The 27830-nt window shown below is 50.4% G+C and overlaps 1 protein-coding gene and 2 non-coding genes across 3 annotated transcripts; all 3 read right to left on the reverse strand.

Moving 5' to 3' along the window:
- Nucleotides 1-7571: 7571 nt before the first annotated feature.
- On the reverse strand, nt 7572-26345 carry LOC144126366 (uncharacterized). Its single transcript, XM_077660425.1, has 3 exons — nt 26102-26345; nt 7991-8907; nt 7572-7862 (listed from the first exon to the last, which is right to left on the reverse strand). The coding sequence occupies exons 1-3, from the start codon at nt 26343-26345 to the stop codon at nt 7572-7574; spliced, it is 1452 nt and encodes a 483-aa protein (XP_077516551.1).
- Nucleotides 8984-9055, reverse strand: TRNAM-CAU (transfer RNA methionine (anticodon CAU)). Its single transcript has one exon. It is a non-coding gene; the product is annotated as a tRNA-Met (tRNA).
- On the reverse strand, nt 22448-22519 carry TRNAM-CAU (transfer RNA methionine (anticodon CAU)). The gene has a single exon. It is a non-coding gene; the product is annotated as a tRNA-Met (tRNA).
- Nucleotides 26346-27830: the final 1485 nt, after the last annotated feature.

A 27830-nucleotide genomic window follows, 5' to 3' on the forward strand; every position in this document is an offset into this window, starting at 1 on the left:
TATGAAGAAGCTTTTTCTATGCTACCTTCCTCCGCCTGTAAATCTCTTGTACAGTCCGCATTCCAGCAGTTAGAATTCCCTTTTGTTGGCCTCACCAGGAACTCCGACTTTTTACGGCTTTCCTCTATAGCCAGACATATGCTTGCTGACTGGTCGGCCTCGGCGATGTTAGACACTGAAGCAAGGGCAGAGCGCAACGCCGTCTGAAATTTGTCATAATTTACATGTGACCGCAACTGAGAAGACGCCGGAGTTACATGACATATGATGTCAAAATGAATAGGTATATGGTCACTTGAGGTGCCGCTATCAACAGTCGACCAATTCGTTACGCCAAATTCCAGGACTAATGAACGTGAGATCTAAAACAAATTGAGTGTGTGAGCGAAGATAAGTGGCCGATCCTGAATTTAAGCACATCAGGTTGTGATCAGAAACCCAGTCCCAAAGGCGGTTGCCGCATGTATTAGTCCTAAAACCCCACGACACATGGTGAGAATTGAAGTCCCCAGCCACGAGAACTGGGTTTTTACAGTTAGCGAGTAAAAAATCCAGAGGTCTAACATCCTGGACACCATTGGATAAATAACAATTTGCTATTGATAATGCAGAGCACCCAGGAAGTAAAAAGTCTAGTGCCAAAATCTCAAAGTCAGGAGACATTTGTTGAAAAGATACCATATTCCTGTGGCAAAATTTTGAAGAGACTAAAGTTAGTAAACCCCCTCCTCTAGAAAGGCGATCTAGGCGAAATGAACGGTAATTTTTCATATGAAAATGTTGGTGGGTTTAAAGCCACGTTTCTTGCAGAATTATGACATCTGGATTAAGCTGGGTAGAAATGCAGTGTAAATCTGTGGAAACTGAAAGAATAGAGCGACCGTTCCACTGCACAACTCGCAACGACGCTATGGTTGCGAAAGCCTAGCAGCAGCAACTGCCGGCTCCAAAATGGTATCCTTGGGTTTGGTGTCAAGCTGCTGCTTCTTCGATTTGGGCTGGGTGCACAGAGAAGACAACGAATGAGACATGGGGGACCCGCTGCGCTTAAGAACTCGCGCATCAGGCTCCACCATCTCGGAATCATAGATTATACCAACATCCCTCGAAGTACCCGAGGTAGGTACAGCGGAAGGGGCAGAAGTTAGTTCATGGGGCTGTGATGCTACTGGAATTGTAGACCGGATAAGAGGAGATAGAATTGCTGTCGAAAGAGGTGCCAAACCGGCCTGCACGGCATGTGTAAGCTGAGTCGCTAGAACGTTTGTAAGGCACTCCGACACACTTGCGACAATCTTTTCTACCATTTTAGACATGGAAGCCTCCACAGCAGCCGCAATTGCCTTGGACAGCGTTGAGTCTAACATGACACCTTGCCGAGCGGTCACACCGGCATAACCGTGGGCGCGTTCTTTGACCTCTGAAATAGCGTCACGGCGCGAACAGCGTTTTCTGTCAATTATCTCCAGAATTTGGATTTCCTGAGCTTGAGAGGGGCAATGTGAGTAGTTTGCAGAGTGGGAACCACCGCAAAGACAACACTTCTCATTCTTCTCAGTGCAGGGGCTCGTTGAATGACCATCCCCACATTTGAAACACCTCAAGTTGGATTTGCAACCGCCGGCGCTATGTCCATAGCGCCAGCAGCTGTTACACTGCAGAGGCCGAGATGATAACGTATCTACCCGAAAAATAGAGGCCATGCCTTGATTTCAGAGGGGCAGGAAGAGCCGGCAAAAGGTAGCAACCACAGATTCAGTGGGCATCCGCAAGTTGTTTACATACCGCTACAGCGGTGCACAGCAACAACACCTGCAGCCGACCGAAGCTCAAGAGTCTCTGCCGGAGACAGGGAAGAGTCTACGCCTCGTACAATACCTTTCGTGCACGCCAGATGGAAAGCGATGAAGGAACTTACCCGAAGGGAGGCAAAGGATGAGGAGTTTAGCAAATCTCTTACACAGGCGAGGTCTGACGATCTGCACAGAATCCCGCCGCGTCCAAACTGGCGTACCTCTGAGATCGACCCATAATGAGAAGTCTCCGACTGGAGAGCAGCCCGAACAGCACCAGGGTTGTTCATCTTGATTACACCACCATCCTTAGGCACCAGCACGACAGGGATACTGCCGACACCACTGCGCAAAAAAGCTTCCAACGGCAGGAGATCAGGGGACAGAGAAGCTGACTAGAGGGAGCTCCCCTGGCCGGGAGACTGGGTGGACATAGCCCGGGCTAACTGCCTTACCGCGCAAAGACGCAGAGAGAAAAGGCCACAACCAGCTACCCGAAACTTAGCCGATCGATCCCAGCAGAGCAGAGCTTACGATCATCTCAAGCAGCGGTGACTTCTCTTGTTGTTGTTGTTGTTGTTGACCTCACACAATGGCACATACCCACAAGGGGGATTGGCCATAACCAGGCGGTGACTATTTAAATGACCAGTTGCATGTGGCAAGCATGGGATGACCTACTCTTCTTCCCAGGGCGACATCCCAATGTCGTCTTCATCGGCGTACCCTGTGTGCACACAGATGATTGTGATAATAACAATGTTTCATTTGCATCTTGCATATCAGATGGTAACGTGGCGGGAAGAATGCTGCATGCAGGCAGCTTGACCATCCCACTGTTCCTGGTTTCTTTATACCGGCAGAAGGCGCACATCGAAAATATATGCGCGGGTCTGGGGACTGGCATGAGCTGAGCCACAGTCGCTGCCACGTGCAGGCAGATGAGGGTTGAATGATGTGAGAGCAAAGATTGAAACAACAGACGCGCGTCGCAACAACCTCTCCCGCCCACGCACCGACGCTGGCTGTAACAGATACCCCCAGTTCCCACCCGCCCCACTGCTGAATAAAAGACAGTACTAACCCTTTGTAAAGCAGCACCGTTACCCTTACTAGAAAAATATGCCTAAAGTGAGCACGTGCAACAAGAGCGGAGGAGACTTTCGAACAAATGTGTTCGAAACAGCTAGGACATGCTAAATAGCAGGCTGGTTAACTAATATAGAATTGCTATCTTTTTAACTAACTCTGGAAGGCTCTTTATGTATTGAGTGGCGTGTAGCCCATCGTAAGTAATATCCATATCAGTTTTTATAATTTCAAAAACGCGATTACCCTCGGCGCTATGGTCCAACGAATTTTGGATATTCTGACAACTTCCGTGCACTGCAGAGGTTGCTTTCCCTGCAGGTTCCTTGAAAGCGCATGATTTGGCGCCATATAGCCGAAATTTGTTGGTTCACAGCTCAGAGGGTAACCTTGTTTTCGGAATTTTAAAAACTGATATGGATACTACTTACGGTGAGCTATATACCTCTCAGTAATTAAGGAGCCCAGCAGTAATAGTTAAAAAGTTAACTTTTCAATATTAGTTTACCAGCATGCTAGATAGCACATTTTAGCTATATTCTCCTGTACTCCACTCCTGAGAATGCTATGTGGAAAAAGGGCTCGTCTAACTCAGAAAGCCTATCTTTAAAAATTCTGAAGTTTTAGGTGAAACACCCTGTTAAGCGCCCACTTGCAACTGATAATGTGTCATTTTCGACACACCGCAGGATGCATTTGATAAGCGGTACAAGGCTACTGTGCTGTGGTGCAAAAAAAAATGTGGTAAAGATTGAATCTTCCTGTTGAGAAAAAAAAGGATAGGAGAAAAAAAAACCAAAACAATAGCAGAGCGTCGTTTCGATCCACGGACCTCTGGATTATGGGCCCAGCACGCTTCCACTGCGCCACTCTGCTGAATGGAGGATGTACGCACTAATCCACTGCAAAATACAGGAGGGAAGGCCGATACACTCCATTGTACAATAACTTTTCATGTGGGACTTCATCGAAGACCTTCGAGAAGTCCAAAAGCAATGGAAACGACGGAAATGGGCGCTGCACAATGCTTAGCCATCTCCAGTTCATAAAACCTCGTGATGCTTGGGCAGAAAAAAAAAGAAAAAAAATGTAGCAGAGCTTCGTTTCGATCCACGGACCTCTGGGTTATGGGCCCAGCACGCTTCCACTGCGCCACTCTGCTTTTTTTTTCTTTATTGCCTGGCTTTGGCTCATAACATTTACCCAAAAAACACTCAACAAAAACCACACAAAACACTATGTACATAAGACACTGTCGTGGTCAGCCAGCATGAGTCTGGCTTCGTCATTCTAAAATTCACGAAGCATACAGAGAGGCTCTAGCCTCGAGAGCCACTCTGGAGGCTCCGCAGCGGCTTTCTGGATGGCCAGAAAGCAGTCCATTTTTTCCCAAAAATAAATTCGGGCAGGTCGTGCGTCTTTGTCACAATAATAGCCTGCCATTCTGGAGCGCCATATACAGTGGAGGCCCAAGAGCATTATGAGATCAAATGGTACCCCATCCTCATTGTCAGTGCTTAAATAACGAATTCCCTGCGCGTCAAGTGGTAGCTCTTTCTTTATTGTCCTTTGTAGCACATCCCAGAAATAAACCCCTTCCCAGCAATGCACAAAAACATGGTCTATTGTTTCCGGCTGTTTACAAATTAAGCAGTTCGATCCCCACTGTAAAAAGAAATCCTTTCCCTCCAAAATCTTTTTAACTGGCAGTGTCCCGGTGTGTAACTTAAAAAAGAAGGTCTTTACTCCTGGTGGCACCTGCATTTTCTTCTCCATTTTTAAAACATCAGCTCCCGGACCTCCACTGTACATGTCCCTTTACATGGGCTCTGGAAAAACAATATCACAAAGATCGTGGTACAACTTTTTTCTTTTAGTTTTATACAAATAATCGCTGGAAAAACGCGCTGAAAGAAACCTAACACTTGCTACAATCTCTTTGTAGTAACCAAAAATTCCACCCGCGACCTCTTCTGTGGAAACAATAAACTTGGGCAGCAATCGCCGCAGCCTCACCTGGCACACGGTGCGCAGGGACGGGTCTGAGACATCGCGAAAAAACAAGAAGCGGTTCACCAGCTGCCTTAAAAAGAGGTGCCCTAGCCCCAGGCCCCCGTCTTTTACCCGCCGGAAAAGGTTTGTTCGGCTGCAACGTTCCCATTCCGAACCCCATATAAAGACGGCAAAAATCCGGTGTAGCTTTTGAATGTTCACCCTAGAGCAATGCAAAACTTGCATGACATACCAGAGGTTGCTAATAAAAAAAAGATTGCAGACTGTAGCTTTGGCGAAAATTGAGAGATTGGTGCCTTTCCATTTTTCAGCTCTGTCACGTGCTTCTTTCGTTTGCTGTTTCCAGTACAGCTCGCTTTCGCGATAAGCATCGAGCGGAACGCCCAAATACTTGCCCGGGGTCGTCGCCCACGGTACGTTGGCGAAATGGTCCGGGTGGGATGGCCACCATTTATGCCAGAGTCCGAGGCATTTGGACCAATTAACCCCGCAACCGGTGACTTCACTGAACTCGCGTACACACTCGACAGTTTCGCTTATGCTTCCCTGATCAACCGTGAATACAGCAACGTCGTCAGCATACGCAAGCAGCTTAACTTCAGCAGCTTGTAACCTAAAGCCATTAATACTATTGTTTTCTATTATTTTCCTACACAGCGTTTCGATGCAAATACAAAATAAGAGAGGGCTGAGGGGGCAGCCCTGACGCACCGAACGCTGCACGCTAATGGGAGCCCCCAAACACTTGTTAACGATCAATCTTGTCGTGCAGTTTCGATACGACAGGACTACACCCTCGCGAATAAATGAACTGACATTCACATGGTCTAAAACGGAAAAGAAGATTTCGTGAGGAACACAATCAAAAGCTTTTTCGAGATCAATCTGAAGCATGGCCACTCGCCCATTAATATCATCGCAGCTTTCAAGTACACTGCGCGCTTTGTGAATGTTGGAAAAAATCGATCGCCCTTTTATTCCGCATGTCTGGTGAGGTCCAACAATATCCGATATCACTGTTTGCAGTCTTCGCGCCAATACCTTCATAAAGATTTTGTAGTCGACATTAGTGAGTGCTATTGGTCGGTATGCGGTAACAGATTGCAATTTCTCTATATCATCAGTTTTCGGAATGAGTACTTTATGGGAAGTCCCAAAAGACGGAGGCAAGAAGTTTATTTTATAGGCTTCATTAAACATTGTACACAGCACCGGGGAAATTTCATGCTTAAATTCTTTATAAAATGCCGCACTGAATCCATCTGGTCCTGGTGATTTCCCGAGGTTTAATTAATCTATCGCTTGCGCTACTTCGTTTTCAGTTATTGCTAGTTCCACTTTCGTTTTCTTTTCTTCGTCCAGCTGTGGCATTGCACCAAGAAACTGATGCTTAAATGCGACTGCGTCTACCGGATGCCATGAAAAAAGCTTCTCGTATAATTCTTTAAAGGCTGCTTTGATGTGGTCAGTGTCTGCCGATAAGATACCCCCCCCCCCCATTCTATTTTATCGATGTGATTACTTTCAGCGTGGGTTTTTTCTAGACCGAGAGCACGTTTTGATGGCGCTTCGCCAGCAGCTGTGTCTTCCGCCCTCGCCCTCACCAGTGCTCCGCGATAACGCCGTTCATCCATGAGCTCTATCTTTTGCTTGGTTTTCCTGACATCTTCTATCCATTGCCCATACGCTTTGCTTTCCTGCTTCAGCAACATTTGCAGCAGTGCCCTTAACTCAGCTTCGTCTTGTATTTCCTTATACCGGATACAAGTGGCCCTTTCTATTGCTTTGATTTTTAAAGATTCTTTGCTTAGCTCCCACTGTGCCAAATTTTCAGGTTCTTGCACGGGTTTATTTTCCCTATTTCATCCTTTACTGCTCGGTAGTACACATCGTCGCGAAGAAGCGTGTTGTTTAGCTTCCACATATCCCATGATAATGCCTTGCTTCGCTTGACACTTCCGAGGCAGCACTCAACTAAACAGTGGTCTGAGAAGGACACTCCCAGAACTTTGTACTGGCTGTATACAGGGGCAAGGTCAACTGATGTAAAAATGCGGTCCAGCCGTGCATGGCTTGAGGCCTGAAAATGGGTGAACTTCACTGCCCGCGCACCCTCAAGCCATTCAACCACATCCTCGAGGTTCCCGTTATCAATAATTCTGATCAACACTTCAGTGCTGTCTCGGAACCAACGGATGCTTGACTTATCGCGCGCATTTAGGACACAATTGAAGTCGCCTAAGACGATGAGCTGCCTCTCCATGCGAACGCGCTCTTGGAGGCTTTGGAAAAAAGCAACTCTTTCCTCTACCACATTCGGTGCATACACGACAACACACGAAAAATAAGCTTGCACCTCTAGCCCCGGGATCTTCTTTACAAAGAGCACGCAACCAGCCGATGTCCCCACTGCATGACTGACGACAGCAAAAAATCTAGCCGTGAAACGTTGCACCATGCTGTCGGTTCTTTCGTTGCCGTCCACTTTCGTCTCTTGCACGGCCAATACATCTATCTCGCGCTCCGTAATAAGTCGATACACCTGGCCTTGTTTTTTCCTGGTCGCCAGGCCCCGGACATTCAGCGTAGCGACTTTAAAGGCGGAGGCGGGAGCCATTTTAACTCAAAAGGAAGGACCCAACAGCATGGTGCTTACCTCCCACGTCTAGCGCGCGGCTAGACGCCACTGTTGCCGCCGGTATCATCTGGCGGAAGAACATCGGCCTGCTCGAGGAGTACCTTGTCGCCGGCCCGCTTGTCATCCGAAAGGTTCGGGCGCGGCCGGAACTTCGGACGCCGGGATTGAGAGATCTTCGCAGGGGGTTCTTCGACGCCGGGCGCTACCACCTTGTCCCCTTTGGGGCTAGTCTGGTCGCGGGGACGCTTCGCCGGGGTGGTGACGGGGGGCGTGACGCTAGTGTTGCAGGCGCCGCTCTTCCCGTGGTCGTCCTTGTTCGGGTCGTTTGACTGGACGGCCTGGGGCTCTGTTGGGCTAGCCCCGTTCCCAGCTGTCACGTTATCGGCACCGAGGGAGTCTGCCGTCGGCGGTTGGCTCGCTGGTTCGTCGGCCGCCTTGCTGCTATCCCGGAGCTCACACACGTGGCAAGCGTCGAAGCCGACTTGCCCGCCTCGTCCGTGCCAGTCGCTGCTTCCTCCGCCTCGGCGACGTCCATGAGTTCCGCGGTGTCGTTCGCCTTTCCGAGACCGGTAGCCGACGCGTAGGTACGGACAAAGTCCACGTCCGCGTGTCCATAGCGCCGGCACTGGGAACACCTGGGCACCTTGCAGTCGCGGCGAACGTGGCCCGTGCCGTGACAACGCAAGCACTGCATCGGTCGCCCGGGCACAAGCACGAGGGCCAGCTCACCGGCTACTCGCAACTGGTGTGGCAAATCATCCACCTTCATTCCCGGCTTCAACTTGAGTAGCACGGTCCTGGTGGTTGAGCCTTTCTCCTTCATCCCTTGGACGCGCCAACGCTCTCGCGTCACCTCCGTCACGTTTCCGAACGCCGCGAAAGCAGTCCGGATGTCTTCGTCGGCCACACCGTGCAGCATCCAATGCAGGCGCCGCTTTACCTGCTGATCCTCCGGGTCGAAAATGATGCACCGGCGTCCTTTCACTTGTAGCTCCTTCAACGCAGCAAGCTTTTTCGTGGCTTCAGCACTGCTGTGCGTCACCGCCCACACATGATTAATCTGATACGCCCCCAACGCCACGACGTCGGGGAGCGCACCAGCGTTGGCGAGGGCGTCCCGAAAATCTTTCACCCTGTAGGGCCTCTCTCGCACGTCACCGTGCAGAAACACCGTGTTAAGCACACGTCGTGTTGGCAGAGTAGGCAGAACAATCTCGTATTCCTTATCTGCGTCGGCAGCAAGCCTGTTGCCGCGGCCAGCAAGGGCCGCTATCGCCGCTCCGCCGGAGCTCATGTTTGTGCGTCCGCACCGAACGGTTGCCGGAAGTAGAATGACTGCGCCACTCTGCTGATTACGCTGCGCAGCAACGTAGCCTATATTAGAAGGCAAATTGTAGTACAGATTGAACCACACTTTTAAAAAAAAAGGAAAGAAGAAAAACCAAAACAATAGCAGAGCGTGGTTTCGATCCACGGACCTCTGGGTTATGGGCCCAGCACGCTTCCACTGCGCCACTCTGCTGAATTTTTTTTTCTTTATTGCATGGAAGAACTTCTGTAGAAAGGAGAAAACTTCAATCAGACTAGTTCGCGTCTCAAGTTACCGGGCTGCTTAATATGAGCCCCCCATAGCCCTAACTCACCACTGCATCCCCATCAAAACATCAAAATTCAGGGAGGCACACACAAGCATCTAGGCACAGCAGCCAGCTTGGAGGTTCATCGCGAGCAGCATATACACTCCTCACCAACGCACACTGTTCCCGAAACACAGATTTGGACGATCTTGGTGGCTCGGCATGTCTGTCCATCATACGGCTTTTCCAAAGACTGAATAGTCCCATCAACACAAACACGTCATAAGGCACAACAGAGTTTTTGTGAACAGGCAGAAATCTAATAGTGTATGGTGTAATTTCAATGTCCTTCTTAAGAGTTCGTTGTAGTATGTCCCAAAAGAACATGGCATCACGGCACAGGATGAAGCAATGATCAATTGTCTCAGGCACGTTACACAGACGACAATTCACATTCCAGGTTACAAACATCCCCTTGTCATTAAGAAATGTCTTGACAGGCAGCGTCGCTTTGTGTAGTTTGAAAAAGAACGTTTTAGCGGCTGCCTGAATGCACATCCGCCTAACACGCTTTAGAACACTGATGTGCAAAGACCCCAGATAAGGCTGCCGATACAATGGTGTAGGGAACAAAGACTCAGTGAGAGCCTGGGTCATCTGCTTTCTCGAGAGGCTATACAGGTAATCTAAAGAGAAGCGCACAGTGAGAAAATTGAAAGTGTCAGCAACCTCCTTAAGAAATCCCCATAAAGTCCCCTCACGAGCCTGCACAGTCGGTGCGAATAAGTAAGGCAAATGAAAACTAAGCCGCCTGATGAGCACAGCTACCAGAAACGGGTCGTTTGCCGATTTGAAAAAGAAAAAACGGGAAACGAGTTGATGCACGAACAGGTGAACAAGGCCCACTCCACCACCCTCTAAGGGAAGGAACAAGTTGTCACGCCTCATCGGCTCCCATTGAGAGCGCCAAACGAATGCTGCAAATATTCTATGTATTGCTTGCACCTTCCTCCTCGCACAATGCAGGACTTGAAGGACATACGCGAGCTTTGCAAACAAAAAAATGTTACAGACCTGTGCCCTCGCAAACACTGAGAGTTCCCTACCCATCCAAGCCTGTGTTTGCCGCCGTAGAGTTACAGTTTGTGAATCCCAGTAGGCTGTACTGTTGCGAACTTGGTGCAGCGGAATGCCTAGGTACTCAAGAGGGCTACAGTTCCAGCATATACCACCGAAATGGCTTGGCCTAGTTCCCCAATGACCCAACCAAAAGCCTTTGGATTTCTCTAAATTAAGAGCCGCGCCTGATACATCGCAGAACTGTTTAGTCAAGTTTAGAGCCTCGAGTACACTCTTTTTGTCAGAACAAAAGAGGGCGACATCATCAGCGTAAGCTAAAACTTTAACTTCACATTGAGCCACAGAGAAACCGCGGATAGCTGCGCTGTAATTATACTGAGACTGAGGGGTTCCAGATATAGGGCAAACAACAATGGAGACAGTGGACATCCTTGACGAACAGATGCTTCTAGTGGTACTGGTTTCGTTAGCTCCTGATTAACAATAACCCTTGTATAGGAGTTCTTATAGCACAGCCTTATGCCTTTGAGCAAGACGTCACCAATATTTGCATACTCCAAGACCGCGAACAAGAAATCATGCCGAACTTTATCAAACGCCTTAGCCAAGTCAATTTGAATCAGAGCTACTTGGCCTATCTCATCTGATAGTGTCTCTAATACTGAACGTGCAATATGGATATGTGTTTGAATACTGCGGCCTCTAATACCACAGACCTGATGCGGACCTATCAAGTCCATAATGACGAGCTGCAGACGACTGCTAAGAACCTTGGCAAAAATTTTGTAATCAACATTGCAAAGGGAAATTGGACGATATCCCTCAACAGTTTTCAACCGATTAGTATCTTTGCTTTTGGGAATTAATATTGTGTGCCCAGAATAAAAAGTGGGAGGCAGGACATTCACATCATAAGATGCTTTGAAATCTTCCTTCAAAACAGGCACTAGACAAGGCGAAAATGTTTTATAGAATTCACTAGTAATACCATCTGGCCCAGGAGATTTCTGGCTCTGCAGGGTAGAAATGGCTGATTGAATTTCATCCAAAGTGATAGGTCCCTTCACTATAGCACACTTCTCATCATCAAGTCGAGGGAAGTTTCCGAGCAAGGAACTGTAATCGAAACCCTGACTTGGATCTTCGCAACTGCCAAACAGCTTCCGATAATAGTCGAAGAAAGCAGCAAGAATACCAGGCGCATCACTGTATGTGCAATCACCATACTGTATTTCCAATATTTCCTTCGCAAGAGCATTCTCTCTTTCATCACTCAGGGCCCGACGAGAAGGTTGATCATCAAGAAACTTTCGGCACCTAGATCGTATCAAGGCCCCCTTATATCTGTCTGTCGCAAATTGTTGAAGCTGTGCTTTTAAGTTATTAATCTCTTCGAGATAGGCACCCGGGCTTACCCTCTCTAGCTCATGTAGCTCCGTTAGGGTGCGCCCAAGCTCACGAATGTGGTGTCTCTTCAGGAAAGCGATTCTTGCTGAGGCCTCAATTGCCAAGTTTTTGATCTCCTGTTTAAACAAGTCCCACTTTTGAAAAATGGAAAGATCACGGCGTGACCATACGTCCTTCAAACAAGTAGGTACAGCACGCTGAAAGATTTCGTCTGAGAGCAGACAGTTATTCATCTTCCACAACTCCCATCGAGGGTGAAGTACATGCCGAGTGTACTTTCCTATCTGAAGAGACGCCATACAGTGGTCACTGAAGAAAATGGGCCGCACCCAGTAGCCAAACACACTTGCTAATGCGTCAACAGAAACGTAAATTCTGTCAAGGCGAGCATTAGAGGAAAACTGAAAATGAGTGAAATGTATACTGTCGCTTTTTTCCTGCCCCACATCCACAAGACTATATTCAGAAACCAAATCGGTAAGTAATGCAGCACTATGGTCGTATCTCTTACATACCACTGAACGGTCCTCATCCCTACAAACGCAATTAAAATCTCCCAACAATATAATTTTGCGGTCCGTGCACAAATGTTCAACTAATGACAGGAAAAAAAACCTTGTATCGCGCTGCTTTGTGGAGGCATAAACACAAATAATCCGGCACTGTGTGACATTCCTTGTGTGCTGCGAGGTTCCGCGTTCCACGGCGCGGCGTAGACGGAGACCCAGATGACAGCGGCATCATCAATTACCCAGCCATGCACTTTGAGTGACGACCAGAACGAAGGGACCCGCCGCCGTGACAGCGGCATCATCAATTACCCAGCCATGCTCTTTGAGTGACGACCAGAACAACCGGACCCGCCGCCGCTGCCGCGGGGAAGCAGGCTTTATCCTCCCCAATTTGCGTGGCCGTTCCAGGTGCGGCCCTCCCGGGCACATTCCAGGACAAGGGAGCTGTCAGCGGGCCAGAGCGCGCCGTACCACAGCCGACGCTATGCGCTACCGCGAAGACAACATTCTTTCCCTCCTTCCCCTTTCGACGTGGGCTATCGCCGGGAAGGCACCCACAGCTTCCCGCCGTGCCTCGTGAACAAAAGCGCATTCCCAGAAGGGCCGTGACGGACACCTGTCATGGCGGACAGGCAGTACTCGCCAAGAATGGGGAAAGACAGGCGCTAGTGAATTAGCTCCGAAGAGAGAGCCTGTGTATACTCTCACTTGAGAGAGAAAAGTGGCGTTTTTGGTTGTTTATTTAGTTTGTATTGTTAACAGACTCTGGGTTCGAGGCTAAGCCCAACCCAAGGGGTTGTCCCCCTCTCGCATGTTATTTTGGATTGGAGAATTGATGCTTTGGGCGGGCCACTGGAAATGACCGCCCTTAGTCCTTTGTTAATCAAGTGCTTAAAAGCACATGTAAACGGATGCAGTCCAGTCTGAGCTGGGGCTCCATGCTTAGCATGTAATGTGATGCTACTTAGGCACTAACCTGCCCGGTCGATGAGTAAAGTAGTGCAAAGTTTGTTCTTTTGTAAATTCAGTTCTGCTTTTTTCCAGTTTAACTCTCTGTATATGTATGTTGTAAAATTATGCTCTGCTGTCATCATCTACAAGCTCGCCTCCTGTTCATCTTCCAAGCCGAACGACACTAGAGGAAGGGTTTGTGAACCATCCTCGAAGAAACGGACGACTATTGAAATTCTACTGCATACACGCTCAGGACGACATCGTTAGCGAAGAGGGCCTTCAGGGCCGAAGCCCGACGGCGTGCAGCTTCTGCCAGCAACCGCTCGAGCCCAACTCCGGAGCCACTCCATCGCCCCCATGAAGTCGTCGGCACGTAAGCTCGGACGCCCCAGCCTCTGATGTATAATCTTAATCATGTGTAATTATTGAATATACCTGTTTGTTTAAACTGAGCCATACGGTGTGTCTTTGCCTCTCCGTCCCGTGTGGACCTGCGCATTATGGGGTCATCACACTGGTGTCAGAAGTGGGGTCTCAAAAGCAAATGTCCTCTGAATGCTGCGACATTCATGACTTCAAAATTGTAATCAAAAGGGAATCACGGGACTGATTGTGGGACTTTTACCCCCATTTGAGAGGCTTGAGGCACCGGAGGGCTTGAAAAAAAAAATGTCTTTATCTGAGGGAGCTCCCACTCCACAGCCGTCGCTCGGAGCAAGCATGCTGGCATTAGGAAGCGTCATTCCGACGTTTACGGGAGATAAGACAGGGGTTCCAATCTGCGATTTCTTTTCCATGCTAGAAGAGATTGGGAAAATGTGAGGATGGTCCGATGCTCAAATGCTGGGAATGGCGAGGTGTAAGATGGCAGGAGCTGCTCATGATTTTGCATGGCGAGACGAAAAAGTAAAATCCACAAAATCATTTGCGGAATTTAAGAAGCTCGCGTTAGAGCATTTTGACACTGAACCACGTCACGTGCGAGTACAGAGGTTCCGTGACGCCGGACAGATGGTAGGGGAGGACGTGCGAACGTTTGCGTCGCGGCTTCAGCGCTTAGCGCGCGATACGTTAAGCAGGGAGGAGGAGGGAGACCAGCTTAAGAAGAAATACGCGGAGGATATACTTAAAGAGGAAATGACCGCTTTGTTCGTGGCTGGTCTGCAAGACCCCGTGCGCCGGTTCGTGCTCTCGCGGAAGCCGAGCAATTTCGACCAAGCCGTGGAGGCCGCATTGGATGAGGAACAAAATGAGGCGTTAACGACAGCCGCAGCGAGAGTACGCGTCATAGAGAGAGCGGTGCTCAACCCTGAGGTTGCTCTCTTGACAGAGCGGTTAGATCGCTTAGAACAGCTGCTATCTCAGCAGGTAGAATGCCAGGTTGAAGCGCGCGCTCAACAGCGCCCATTCGCTGGAAACCGGAGACCGCCACAAAGCTACAGGCGCGGTATGCGAGATTTTGAAGAAATCGTATGCTTCGCTTGCCAGGGTCGCGGACACATCGCCAGGTTCTGCCAAAACGTGCGCCGTGGGGAGCCACAAAGAGAAGCAGGCGAGACACGCCCTAAGCAAGCCTACAGCGGGGCTCCAGATACCGAGACAAAAAACTAGTTAGTACTTCCCAGCCTGAGGAGCGTGGGGAGGGAGCAGTGGATGATGAGGTGGTGGTAGTTTGTGTGGCCGACGAGGCATGCCCTGTTGTGCGTTGCAAGTTAAATGGTTGTTGCATGGAATTGTTGATAGATACGGGGTCAAAGGTGACATTGCTTAAGGAGAGCAGTTTTAACACGCTTCGAAGGAAGGGGGACCGCGAGGTGTTGGAAGCGTCTGGTGGTATCGCAACCAAATTTGTAGGCATAACGGGGGATCCTCTTGGCATAAGTGGACTCTACCGGTTACACTTCTCTCTCGGCGGAATTGCATTGGAGCACCCCTGCTACGTATGCCCGGACACGGTGTCTCTGCCAAACGGAGTGTCAGGTATATTATGGCAGGATTTTTTGGGAAAAGGGAAGGTAGTAGTCTCATTCTCTGAGGAAGAGGTTAATGCGGGCGGCTCAAAAGTTCCGTTTTTGAACAGGAGAGGGGCTGAGATTCGCATTACCGATATTGACACCCGTCAAACAGTGGGATCATTGGAGAAGGTATATTCGCGGGTTGCCGTCCGGTTGGTCGAGGAGGCGGTCGTCCTTCCTTGGTCGGAGCACATTTTGTACGCGTTTGTGCCTTCAGATGTAGAGAGCGGCGCCGTGGGAGTGCTTGAGCCGGTCGACTCTCTCAGCAATGGCCTGAAGGCAGCCGCGTGCCTCGTGACAATTAATGACGCCCACAGAGTGCCCCTACGGGTGGTTAACTGTAGCCAGCAGCCACTGAGCCTTCCCAAGAACAAAACATTGGCTTTCTTCACCTCTGCGATAGAGCAACGTGAGCCCACCGATACGGTACTCGCAACTGTAGAGCATGCTAGTCCTTCGGCTGCTCCAAAGGTGTCGTTCGATCTTTCTCACGTAAAATCCAGGGAGAGGGAGGCTCTGGCTGGTTTGCTGAACGACTACTCGGAGGTATTCGCCGCGTCCAACCTGGATTTGGGCTGCTGTGGCGTTATAAAGCACAGGATAGAAACCGGCACTTCATCGCCCGTTTACCAGCGTGCGTACAGGATTCCTTACTCCCAACGTGAGGAGATGGAGCGGCAGGTGCAGGACCTGATTGATCGCGGCATTGTCGAACACTCAAAGTCACCCTGGGGAGCACCAGCACTATTGGTGGAAAAGCCAGATGGCTCGTATCGATTGGTAGTGGACTACCGCAAACTAAATGCCGTAACTCGCATCGATCCATACCCCATCCCCAATATACAGAAGACGCTTTCTCAGCTGGGCTCTGCCAGGTACTTCACGGTAGTGGACATGGCGGCGGGATTCTGGCAGATAGCTATGGATCCGGCAGATGCGGAGAAAACGGCATTCAACACGCCCTCAGGGCACTATGAATGGAAAAGAATGCCGATGGGTCTGGCCAACAGCCCTTCTGTCTGGCAGAGAACCGCTGATGTTATCCTGGCAGGTCTTCTGGGGAGGCTGTGCTTCGTGTATATGGATGACATTATCATATACAGTGACAGTTTTGAGAACCATTTGCGCGATATTGAGCAGGTTTTGGTGCGACTAAGAGGAGCGGGTCTCAAGCTGAAGCCCTCTAAGTGCCAATTCCTCAAAAACGAGGTGAAATACCTCGGGCACGTTGTTTCAGCTGACGGCGTGCGACCGGACCCTGAGAAACTAAGGTGTGTCTCGGATTTTCCATCCCCGACTAGCGTCCGCCAGGTCCGGCAGTTTCTCGGCCTGATCGGTTACTACCGAAGGCACATAGAGGAGTTCGCCAAGCTCGCTAAGCCGCTCACCGCCTTAACAGCCAAAAATGTCGCCTTTCGCTGGGACGAAAACGCGGAGAATGCTTTTGGGGCCCTGAAAAGGAAGCTAATGAGTGCACCGCTGTTGCGCCACCCGGATTTTAATTTGCCCTTCGTTATGGCCACAGATGCGTCAAAGTTCGCAGTGGGTGCCGTGCTATCTCAGGTTATCGAGGGCAAAGAACATCCCGTTGCTTTTGCTAGCCGACAGCTGAGCCCCACAGAGCAAAAGTACTGAGCTACGGAAAGGGAGTGCCTCGCCGTTGTCTGGGCAGTAAAGCACTTCAGATGCTACCTTTACGGCCGCAAATTCAAGCTAGTCACAGACTGCCATCCTCTGAAATGGGTGATGAGTGTCAGGGACCCTAGCTCGCGACTCGCTAGATGGAATCTACACCTGCAGGAATACTGCTTTGAAGTTGAGCACAAGTCAGGAAAGACGCATCTGAATGCTGATGCACTCAGCCGCACAGCTGCCGTGCCAGCTATAGATAAGTTTGTCCCCGTAGTCGACCCCGCCGAATTACGCACAGAGCAGTGCAAAGATCCTGACCTGAAGCGAATAATCGAAAGCTTAGAGGGCGCACCGTCTCACCCCGAACAGCTAGGTTATTTCATTGGCAAAGACGGCACCCTGTGTCGGCGCACGAGGCCAACCAGGAAAGGGAGACCAGAGAAAACCGCTTGGGAGAGAGTCGTCATACCTCGGTCGTGGACAGAAAGGGTTCTTCGCGCGTTTCACGATGCGCCATGCGCCGGTCATTTTGGCGTAGCGAAGACACGCAGGCGTGTGGAGCGTTTGTACTTTTGGAGTGGCATGCGACAGGATGTTAGAGACTACTGTGCGAAGTGTCATTCCTGTCTCGAAAGAAAAACACCCGAGGGACGAAGACCAGCTCCAATTCAGCCGTTCCCTGAGGTTTCGGCTCCCTTCGAGCGGACAGGTATGGACATAATGGGCCCATTGCCCACGACCACTTCCGGAAACAAGTACATTTTAGTATTTGTCGACCACCTTTCAAAATACGCGGAAGCGGTAGCACTCCCAGATCAGAAGGCAGACACGGTTGCAAGAGCATTTGTCGAACAGATCGTGCTCCGACATGGACCCCCGAGGCAAATCTTGACAGATCGGGGAACGAACTTCGTGTCGCAGCTAATGAGGAGAGTTTGCGAGCTGCTTAAGATCGCTAAGAAGCAGACAACACCGTACCATCCGGCTTGCAACGGCGCGGTGGAGCGACTGAACCAAACCGTGGCCGGGCTCCTGTCGCATTTTGTTTCGCGCGACCAGCGGGACTGGGACTTGTGGCTCCCGTATGCAATGTTTGCCTACAATTCCGCAGCACACGAGAGCACGGGCGAATCGCCATTCTTTCTTCTCTACGGCCGAGACCCGGACCAGCCTAGTGAAGTGCCAGAGGGCCCCCGTCGTGTCCCATACGCTTCACTGGACGACTATAAGGTTGAGCTAGAATCGCGCTTGCAAGTGGCGAGGGACATCGCAAAGGAGTCCTTAAAGAAAGCGGCGAAGCGCAGGAAGGAGGTGCACGATCGCAGTGCTAGAGACGCGCCGTTTGATGTGGGGGACAGCGTGTACATTGAAAACTGCCAAAGGCAGATTTGGCTAGCTCGTAAGTTCCAGACGAAGTGGAGAGGACCGTGCGAGGTTGTCGAGAAGCTTTCTCCGGTAAACTTCAGAGTCCGAGACGTGAACCGGCGTTTGATAAGGATACACGCAAATCGCCTCAAGTCGGCACCGGTTCAGTATTCACGAAATGAGGAAAGGGAAAGCGCGGATTTTGATGGGGACAGAAGTGAAGCGGAGCGCGCAGATAGTTCGCAAGAAACGCCCTCTCCTGCATTTGTTCGGCAGGCGCCCGAGGTGACGGCCGGAATGCCACAGGATTTACTTCATGCATTGCTAGAAGAAGAAGCGCTAGGTTGCCGCGCAGATAACGCCAGGAGAGGCTCCTGCCACGAGCCCTCGCAAGTCCCAAAGCAGACAAAGGGGCACAGACTTACTTAGTATGACTCATGAAGGCCGATATCCGCTGCGAAATCGGAAAGCTAAGTCGGACTAATGGCGTAAACAGAGCGGAGTTGTGAACTGGTTAGAATTGTGTAATGCCGCAGCTCATGACATTGCTATATGCGTATGTGTTAAGTTATCGGAGTTAATAGTTAAACCTTTCTGTCAATAAGTAACACCTTCACAGGAGAGCATGCGGAGCGCATGCAGAACCTGCCCTACTTCCTTTCGTTATCTATATTTTTGTCTGTGCCGTGATCGTGCTAGAAGTGGGAGCTCCTTTGTAACTGTGGTAAATTTATTTCGTCCAGTTTGGACTAGAAAGGAGAGGCTTGGGTGCTGAGTTTCATGTTTATCTGTAAAAGAAGATCAGTGCTGCCCCTGGAGACGCCAGTTATGAGAGCGGAGGCATTGGTGTTGTGCAGTGGTGTTGAGTGCAGCGAAAAGTGTTTTGTCGGACGCACTGTGTGAGGCGATTCAGAAAGACAAGGGGAGCTGCAGGGACTCAAATGTTCGGAGAACATTCTTCTGGAGGGTGAGCGAGTGTGACATTCCTTGTGTGCTGCGAGGTTCCGCGTTCCACGGCGCGGCGTAGACGGAGACCTAGATGACAGCGGCATCATCAATTACCCAGCCATGCACTTTGAGTGACGACCAGAACGAAGGGACCCGCCGCCGTGACAGCGGCATCATCAATTACCCAACCATGCTCTTTGAGTGACGACCAGAACAACCGGACCCGACGCCGCCGCCGCGGGGAAACAGGCTTTATCCTCCCCAATTTTGCGTGGCCGTTCCAGGTGCGGCCCTCCCGGGCACATTCCAGGACAAGGGAGCTGTCAGCGGGCCAGAGCGCGCCGTACCACAGCCGACGCTATGCGCTACCGCGAAGACAACATTCTTTCCCTCCTTCCCCTTTCGACGTGGGCTATCGCCGGGAAGGCACACACAGCTTCCCGCCGTGCCTCGTGAACAAAAGCGCATTCCCAGAAGGGCCGTGACGGACACCTGTCATGACGGACAGGCAGTACTCGCCAAGAATGTGGAAAGACAGGCGCTAGTGAATTAGCTCCGAAGAGAGAGCCTTGTATACTCTCACTTGAGAGAGAGTGGTGGCGTTTTTGGTTGTTTATTTAGTTTGTATTGTTAACAGACTCTGGGTTCGAGGCTAAGCCCAACCCAAGGGGTTGTCCCCATCTCGCATGTTATTTTGGATTGGAGAATTGATGCTTTGGGCGGGCCACTGGAAATGACCGCCCTTAGTCCTTTGTTAATCAAGTGCTTAAAAGCACATGTAAACGGATGCAGTCCAGTCTGAGCTGGGGCTCCATGCTTAGCATGTAATGTGATGCTACTTAGGCACTAACCTGCCCGGTCGATGAGTAAAGTAGTGCAAAGTTTGTTCTTTTGTAAATTCAGTTCTGCTTTTTTCCAGTTTAACTCTCTGTATATGTATGTTGTAAAATTATGCTCTGCTGTCATCATCTACAAGCTCGCCTCCTGTTCATCTTCCAAGCCGAACGACACTAGAGGAAGGGTTTGTGAACCATCCTCGAAGAAACGGACGACTATTGAAATTCTACTGCATACACGCTCAGGACGACATCGTTAGCGAAGAGGGCCTTCAGCGCCGAAGCCCGACGGCGTGCAGCTTCTGCCAGCAACCGCTCGAGCCCAACTCCGGAGCCACTCCATCGCCCCCATGAAGTCGTCGGCACGTAAGCTCGGACGCCCCAGCCTCTGATGTATAATCTTAATCATGTGTAATTATTGAATATACCTGTTTGTTTAAACTGAGCCATACGGTGTCTCTTTGCCTCTCCATCCCGTGTGGACCTGCGCATTATGGGGGTCATCACAACTGTACACCTGAAATTGTGAGATCACAGCATATAAGTCGCCCCTCGTCATCTATGCAATAAGACATGGCTGTCATCTCTAGCGTGATCGCCAGGAATAGCATACAACCTCCGGTTAAGCCTCTCGCGTGGCTAACAATAATGCTGTATTCCGACAAAAAAGGCTCAAGAGCAGCTGCTGTCTCTTCATCAGAGGACAACTTTGTTTCCTGGATAGCGGCTACACACACACTCCATTTATTTAAGAGATGCCGTACCTGCTGTTGCCTCCTACGATTACGCATACCCCTAACGTTAAGGGTAGCGACTTGATATGCTCCGACGCTCGCCATTTTGGTGCCAGTCTTAACAAACGCCATCCCCTGGAATGTGGTGGCCCGCCGCCAAATTGGCGGCCTCTCGGGCAGACATCGCCCTCCTCTTGAACACCACCCTTCCCGTGGCCTCTACACATTGTGCCTTCTGGTCAGCGCCATCGATACATACCTCGTCAGCATCTGCAGGACATTTCAAAGGTGCGGTGCTGTCCATGTCTTCCTCTGAGACAGCCAAGGCCTCGGCCCACGAACCCGAGGGGAGCACATCACTCGCTGCCACACTGACAGCCGACAGAGAACCTGACACGCCAGAGATCGACGCCACACACGTCTCACCGTTACCCTCCAACGACGAAGCAGAATCAGCATCAGAGGAGGATCGGCGAGCATTCACTGGCTGTATCGCCTCGACTGACTCCACAGGAGGCATATCCGGACGTTGACCTGTGGCAACAAGGTGTTCCTGTGCAGCAAGCACAGCAGTCTCTAACACTCACGGGGGGGCCCGGGTCCGGCGGTTTTCGTCCTGGAGGCGTGGATGCTAGATGGCCAGTCGCTTCATGTTCCGTGTTGTTTTGAGGTGTTGAAGTCTTCTGTTCCCCATCTATTCGATGCTCATGACTTAGTTCTCCGGTCGCGTCCACAACCTCAGACACATCCATAATGTGTTCTGATGCCACGTCATCTTCCCGTGACCACTGGCCTTGACGCAGCCTATCAGCGTAACTCAAGACACAGTTCTCCGCAGTATGGCCAAAGCGTCGGCACTGAGTGCATCGAGGCGTGCGACACTGGCGCCGGACATGTCCAACCCGGCTACATCGGAGGCACAGTGGAGGTCTCCCTGGGATAAGGACTAATGCCTGCACTACATAAACATTAAGTGTGTGTGGAATGGTGCTAGCTGACACTCCATCCTTGAGTGTGAGGGAGAGTTCACGGTTCGCCGTTTCCATATGCTCCATCCCTGGGCACCGCCACTTTTCACGCTCCACAGACTGGACCGTGCCATAAGGCTCTAATGCTTCCACAATCCTCCGGTGTTCCATATAGCGGGGAAGCCAAAGGAGCTTAACCTTGACGTTCTTAGTATCCGGGTCAAACACCATGCACCGCAGTCCTTTGACAGGAAACTCCGCTTTGTTAACAAGCTTCTGTTTGGAAGAACTACTCTCGCAGGTAACCATCCACACGTGGCTCATTTGGTATTGACCAATGCACAAAATTTCCTGGAGATCCAATATCTGTGCGAGTGCGTCACGGAAGTCAGGTGCTCGGCACGGGCGACCCTTAAGGTCAGCATGCAGGAAAACGGTATTAAGGACAACATTACCGGTTGGCAATCGGGGAAGGAAAACTTTGTACGAGTCCGTAGTGTCCTGAGACGTCGGTAGACCTCGGCCAACGGCCGATGCGCTGTTTCCAGCATGGAGCATGTTCAAGCACAGCCGCTCAGAACGGCTTCTTCCTCTTCTTCCCGACTGCGCCACTCTGCTGATTACGCTGCGCAGCAACGTAGCCTATATTAGGAGGCAAATTGTAGTACAGATTGAACCACACTTTTGAAAAAAAAGGAAAAGAACCAAAACAATAGCAGAGCGTGGTTTCGATCCACGGACCTCTAGGGTATGGGCCCAGCACGCTTCCACGGCGCCACTCTGCTGATTACGCTGTGCAGCAACGTAGCCTATATTAGGAGGCAAATTGTAGTACAGATTGAACCACACGTTTTGAAAAAAAAAGGAAAGAAGAAAACCAAAACAATAGCAGAGCGTGGTTTCGATCCACGGACCTCTGGGTTATGGGCCCAGCACGCTTCCACTGCGCCACTCTGCTGATTACGCTTTTTTTTATTGCCGGGCTTCGACAGAATACAACAAAAAGCATACACGGGTAGACACCCAAACTACAAGAAGGTAGCCTACAACCCCCAGCGGGCCAGGCCTTGTTAGTTTAAAATTCCCTGAGTTCCGTCAAAGGTTCGAGCTTTGAATGCCATTCAGGGGGAGATGCTTGTGTTTTCAGCACCTCGATGAATTTGTGCATTGTCTCACGGAAATACAATCGCTCTGGCCGCGCATCCGGGTCACAATGAAAGCCTGCCATTCGGGAGCGCCATATGCTATGAAGGCCCGCGAGCATTACTAAATCCAACGGCATGCCGTCTTCTTTTGCTGTAGGCAGGAATCGGATTTCATACGGATCCAATGGTAATTCTTTTTTGATGGTCCATTGAAGGACGTCCCAAAAATATACCCCTTCCCAACAGTGCATGAAAACGTGGTCGATTGTTTCTGGTTTACATATAAGGCAGTGGGATCCCCAAGGTAGGTAAAACCCCTTTTTTTCTTGGAAAGATTTTACAGACAGAGTCCCGGTGTGAAGCTTGAAGAAGAAATTTTTTGTTTCCGGTGGTACCTGCATTTTTTTCACCCGTTTCAGGACATCTCTGCCTGGGCCTCCGGAGCATATTGCCCTGTACATTGGTTCCGGCAATAACACGTCACATACATCCTTGTACAATGTTTTCCGCTGAACACCACTTAAATAATTTTTAGAAAATCTCGCCGTCAAAAACCTGACGCTAAACACAACCTCTTTAAGAAAACCAAAAATACCTCCAGTCATAGTATCCGTTCCAGCAATGAAATCTGGCACAGCACGCCCGAGCCTGACTTGGTATACGGTACGTAGAAAGGGATCTTTAACGTCTCGGAGAAACAAAAATCTGTTTACTATCTGCCGTATGAACAAGTGCCCCAGACAAAGTCCCGCTACCTTAACTCTCCTGAACAAATTTGTCCGGCTGCACCTCTCCCATTTTTAGGCCCATATAAAGATAGCGAAAATACGGTGCAGCTTTTGCACATTTAACCGTGAGCAGTGGAGTACTTGCATCACGTACCAGAGCTAGCTTATCAAAAACAAATTGCACACAGTTGCTCTTGCAAATACAGAAAAATTAGCACTTTTCCATTTTTCGGCTTTCTCACGCGTTTCTTCAACCTGTGTTTTCCAAAAAGGCTCAGTTCCCTGTAAAATTCGAGTGGAACACCTCGGTATTTCACGGGTGTTGTCACCCAAGAAACGGTGGCGAAAACAGCTGGAGTTGACGGCCATTCTCCGTGCCAGAATCCCAGGCACTTGCCCCAATTCACCAAACTTCCGGTAACCTCACTGAAACCCTTTACTGCTTCGATTGTAGTCCTTATGCTATCTTGGTTAACGCAGAAAACAGCAACGTCATCTGCGTATGCTAAGAGCTTCACTTCTGATTGCTGTACACGAAAATCATGAATAGCCTCGTTTCCTATAATGTTTCGGCAGAGGGTTTCTATATAAATACAGAACAGCAGGGGGCTGAGGGGACAGCCCTGGAGTACCGATCCCTGCACGCTAATGAGGGCCCCCAAGGTCTTGTTTACTATTAACCTCGTAGTGCAGTTACGGTAAGCCATGGCCACACCCTCTGTTATGACAGAACCAACGTTAATGTAATGTAGAATTCAAAGCAGCAATTCGTGCGCCACACAGTCAAACGCCTTCTCAAGGTCAATCTGAAGAACTTCGACCCGAGCATATATTGTGTCAACACACAAGCACGCACCTAGCCTTGTGAATATTCTCAACATGGAACGCCCCTTGATCCCACACGTTTGGTGAGGTCCGACTATTTTATGCATTACGGTCTGTAGCCTGCCTGCAAGAACCTTCATATAAATTTTGTAGTCTACATTTGTGAGGGCTATGGGCCTGTACGATGTTACCTGTCTGAGTTTTTTTGTTTGATCGGTTTTTGCTAGGAGCACAGTATGCGAGGATGCATATGATGTAGGCAGAGCATACATCACATACGCTTCATTAAATACCACTGAGAGAAGCGGTGCTAGTTCCTTCTTGAAAGCTTTATAAAAAGCCGCGCTCAGTCTGTCGGGCCCCGGCGACTTTCCCGAGTTTAATTTATCAATAGCCTGTTCCACTTCTTGTTCGCTAATTGGCAGCTCTAATCTTATTCTGTCTGCGTCATCAATACGTGGCATGGCACCTAAAAATATGTCCTTAAATCTTCCCATGTCAACGTGGCTCGAAGCGAAAAGCGCTTGAGAGTAATCAAAAAAAGCCTTTGCAATGCTGTCATCGTCAGATGCAGTGGCACCGCCCATTGAATTTCCGCGACATGGTTTCGCCGAGCGTTCGCCCTTTCCATTCCTAACGCCCGTTTTGTGGGTGTTTCGCTCGCGGCGAATTGCTCAGCTATCGCGCGCACAAGTGCGCCGCGATATCGCTCTTTCTCTATCGTTTCTACCTTTTGCTTGGTTTTTCGGACGTCTTCACTGAAAACACCCGGTGCCTTGCATTCCTGAACTAATAACTTGTCCAGTAAGGACTTCAAATGTGCCTCGCTTAACCTTTCTTGAAAACGTATGCAGCTGACCCTTTCTATTGCATACTTTTATCTGCTGTTTGCAACTTTCCCATTCTTCTCCAGCTGGCCGATTGCCATTTACGGTTATTTTAGTAATTTCCTGTGCTGCAAACCCGGTGAAAATGTCTTTCAGAAGCTTATTGTTTAATTTCCAGAGGTCCCACTGGAAAGAGCTTTTACGTTTTACCGCGCCTATACTGCATTTCACCAAGCAGTGGTCCGAGAAAGTTGCAGGAACAACATCGTAGCTGTGACACTTTGGTGACAGGTCGACCGATACATATATTCTATCAAGGCGGGCATGGCTACTTCGTTGGAAGTGCGTGAACATCATGCCGCGCTTGTATACCATACATTCAGTCACGTCCTCCAATGCAATTTTATCGATCAAGTGACGGAGAAGTTCGGTGCTTTCATCGCGGTGGGACCGCGTGCTGGCTTTGTCAGCCGCGCTCAAGACACAATTAAAATCTCCCAACAATATCAGGTATTTTTCTGTGCGTAAGAAACGCTGAATGCTCTAAAAAAAGCTGCCCTATCCTCGCCCACGTTAGGTGCGTAAACGCAAATTAGTCGCCATTCAGAGCAGGCGAAAGCAAAATCTACTACCACACAATGACCCGAAGGGCACGATGTGTACGCCTGCACCTCGAGGCTAGGCAGCTTTTTTATAAACACAATGCATCCGGCAGATGTGCCGACGGCATGGCTCACCACCGCATAGAATCTTGACGTAAAACGTTGCACGATGCTCTCGGTGTCTTGTTCTTCCCCTTCCACCTTCGTTTCCTTAACAGCAAGCAGATCGATATTATGATCTGTTAACATGCGGTGCACTTGGCTCTGCTTCCTCTTAGCGGCAAAACCTCTGACATGGAGAGTTGCAAAAGTCAAGGAGGTTGCAGAAGCCATATTTAAAAACGTGTGAAGACTCCGAGAGCACCGTGCTCACCTTTCACGTCTAGCACGAAGCTAGACGCCGTTGCCACCACCGGAGCCGTCAGGAGCGGATGCCTGGTTTTGCTGCGGAGGCAGTGGAGGCGCCTTCTCGGCGACCCGCTTGCCTGCCGCAAGGTTGGGCGTTGGCCTGAGTGTTGGTCGCCTGGACTGGCCTGCTTTCGCTGGCGGCTCCTCAACGCCGCCATCTGCGGGCTTGTCCCCTTCGTTGTCGGTCGGGTCGTGAGGTCGCTTGGCTGGGGCGGCAACGGTCGTCACACGGGCGCCGCTCTGGTCCATCTGTTCCTCGCTGGTCGGTGGTTGGTCGACTTTTTTAGCCGGATGACTGGTCCCGTCGCTGGACTACGCTTCATTTGTCCAAGCAGGAATTACCGTCCCCGGTTCCTTCCCACCGCCGCTGGCCGTGTTTCCGTCGCCGCTGGGGTGCCCCGAAGACTCCGTCGTCACCGCCGGTTTCGTCGTCACATCGGTTCCCTTTGCCGCCTCTTCTGTCTCAGCGACGTCCATAATGTGCTCCGTCGTGTCGACTCCCATTGCCAGCCCGGTTGCCACTGCGTATGTGCGGCCGCAGTCGCTGTCAGCGTGGCCGTAACGCCTGCATTTCGAACACCGGGGCACTTTACACTCTCGCCGAACGTGGCCCGTGCCATGGCAGCGCAATCACTGCATCGGTCGCCCCGGCGCCACAACAAGGGCCAACTCCCCGGCGACAGGTATCTGGTGAGGCAGATCGTCGACCTTCAAACCAGGTTTAAGTTTCAGGAGCACAGTACGCGTTGTATATCCCTTGTCGTGGACGCCATGGACGCGCCACCGTTCCCGTGTAACTTCGGTTACCTTCCCGAACGCAGCAGAAGCCGTCCGGATGTCTTCGTCGGCCACGCCTTCCAGCATCCAGTGGAGCCGTAGCTTCACTTGTTGGTCTTCCGGATCGATGATAAGACATCGCCGTCCTTTCACTTTCAGTTCCTTGAAGGCGAGAAGCCTCTTGGCTCCCTCAGCGGTCTTGAAAGTCACAGCCCAAACGTGGTCGATTTGGTACGCCCCCAAAGCCACCACGTCAGGGAGCGTACCAGCCTGGGCCAGCGCATCACGAAAATCCTCGACCCGAAAGGGCCTAACACGAACATCACCGTGCAGAAAAAGTGTGTTTAAAGCCACACGTCCGGTAGGCAGCTGCGGCAAGATCACCTGGTAATCCGTATCGTCGTTTCCTTCGATCCTGTTTCCGCGGCCAGCAAGGGCCGCTGTCGCCGCTCCGCCGGAGCTCATGATCCCGCGTCCGTCACGCTCGGTGGCCGGAAGTAGAATGACTCTGCTGATTACGCTGCGCAGCAACGTAGCCTATATTAGAAGGCAAATTGTAGTACAGATTGAACCACACTTTTGAAAAAAAGGAAAGAAAAACCAAAACAATAGCAGAGCGTGGTTTCGATCCACGGACCTCTGGGTTATGGGCCCAACACGCTTCCACTGCGTCCCTCTGTTCACTGCATTCCGGAAATCATAGTCTCTATTCGAATGGAAACCTTAAACCGGTTTCGTAAATGGATTAGCTGGGCCTCCTGATCTTAGGCACGGCAACGAGTGTCCTTCGCACAGATGCAACGGGTGCCGGTCGCTGAATACCTGAGGAAGTGAGTGACCTTGACAGCAGCGGCCGAGCTTGAAAAACTCCCGCGCCCGGTCTAACCGGCAGCGCCAACACGAGGGCGTGTAAGCCTGTTGCTGCTACTTCCTGTGCTTAATAACGGCGAACGTCGT

Source organism: Amblyomma americanum, chromosome 3, assembly GCF_052857255.1.
Source record: "Amblyomma americanum isolate KBUSLIRL-KWMA chromosome 3, ASM5285725v1, whole genome shotgun sequence".
Taxonomy (NCBI): Eukaryota; Metazoa; Arthropoda; class Arachnida; order Ixodida; family Ixodidae; genus Amblyomma; species Amblyomma americanum.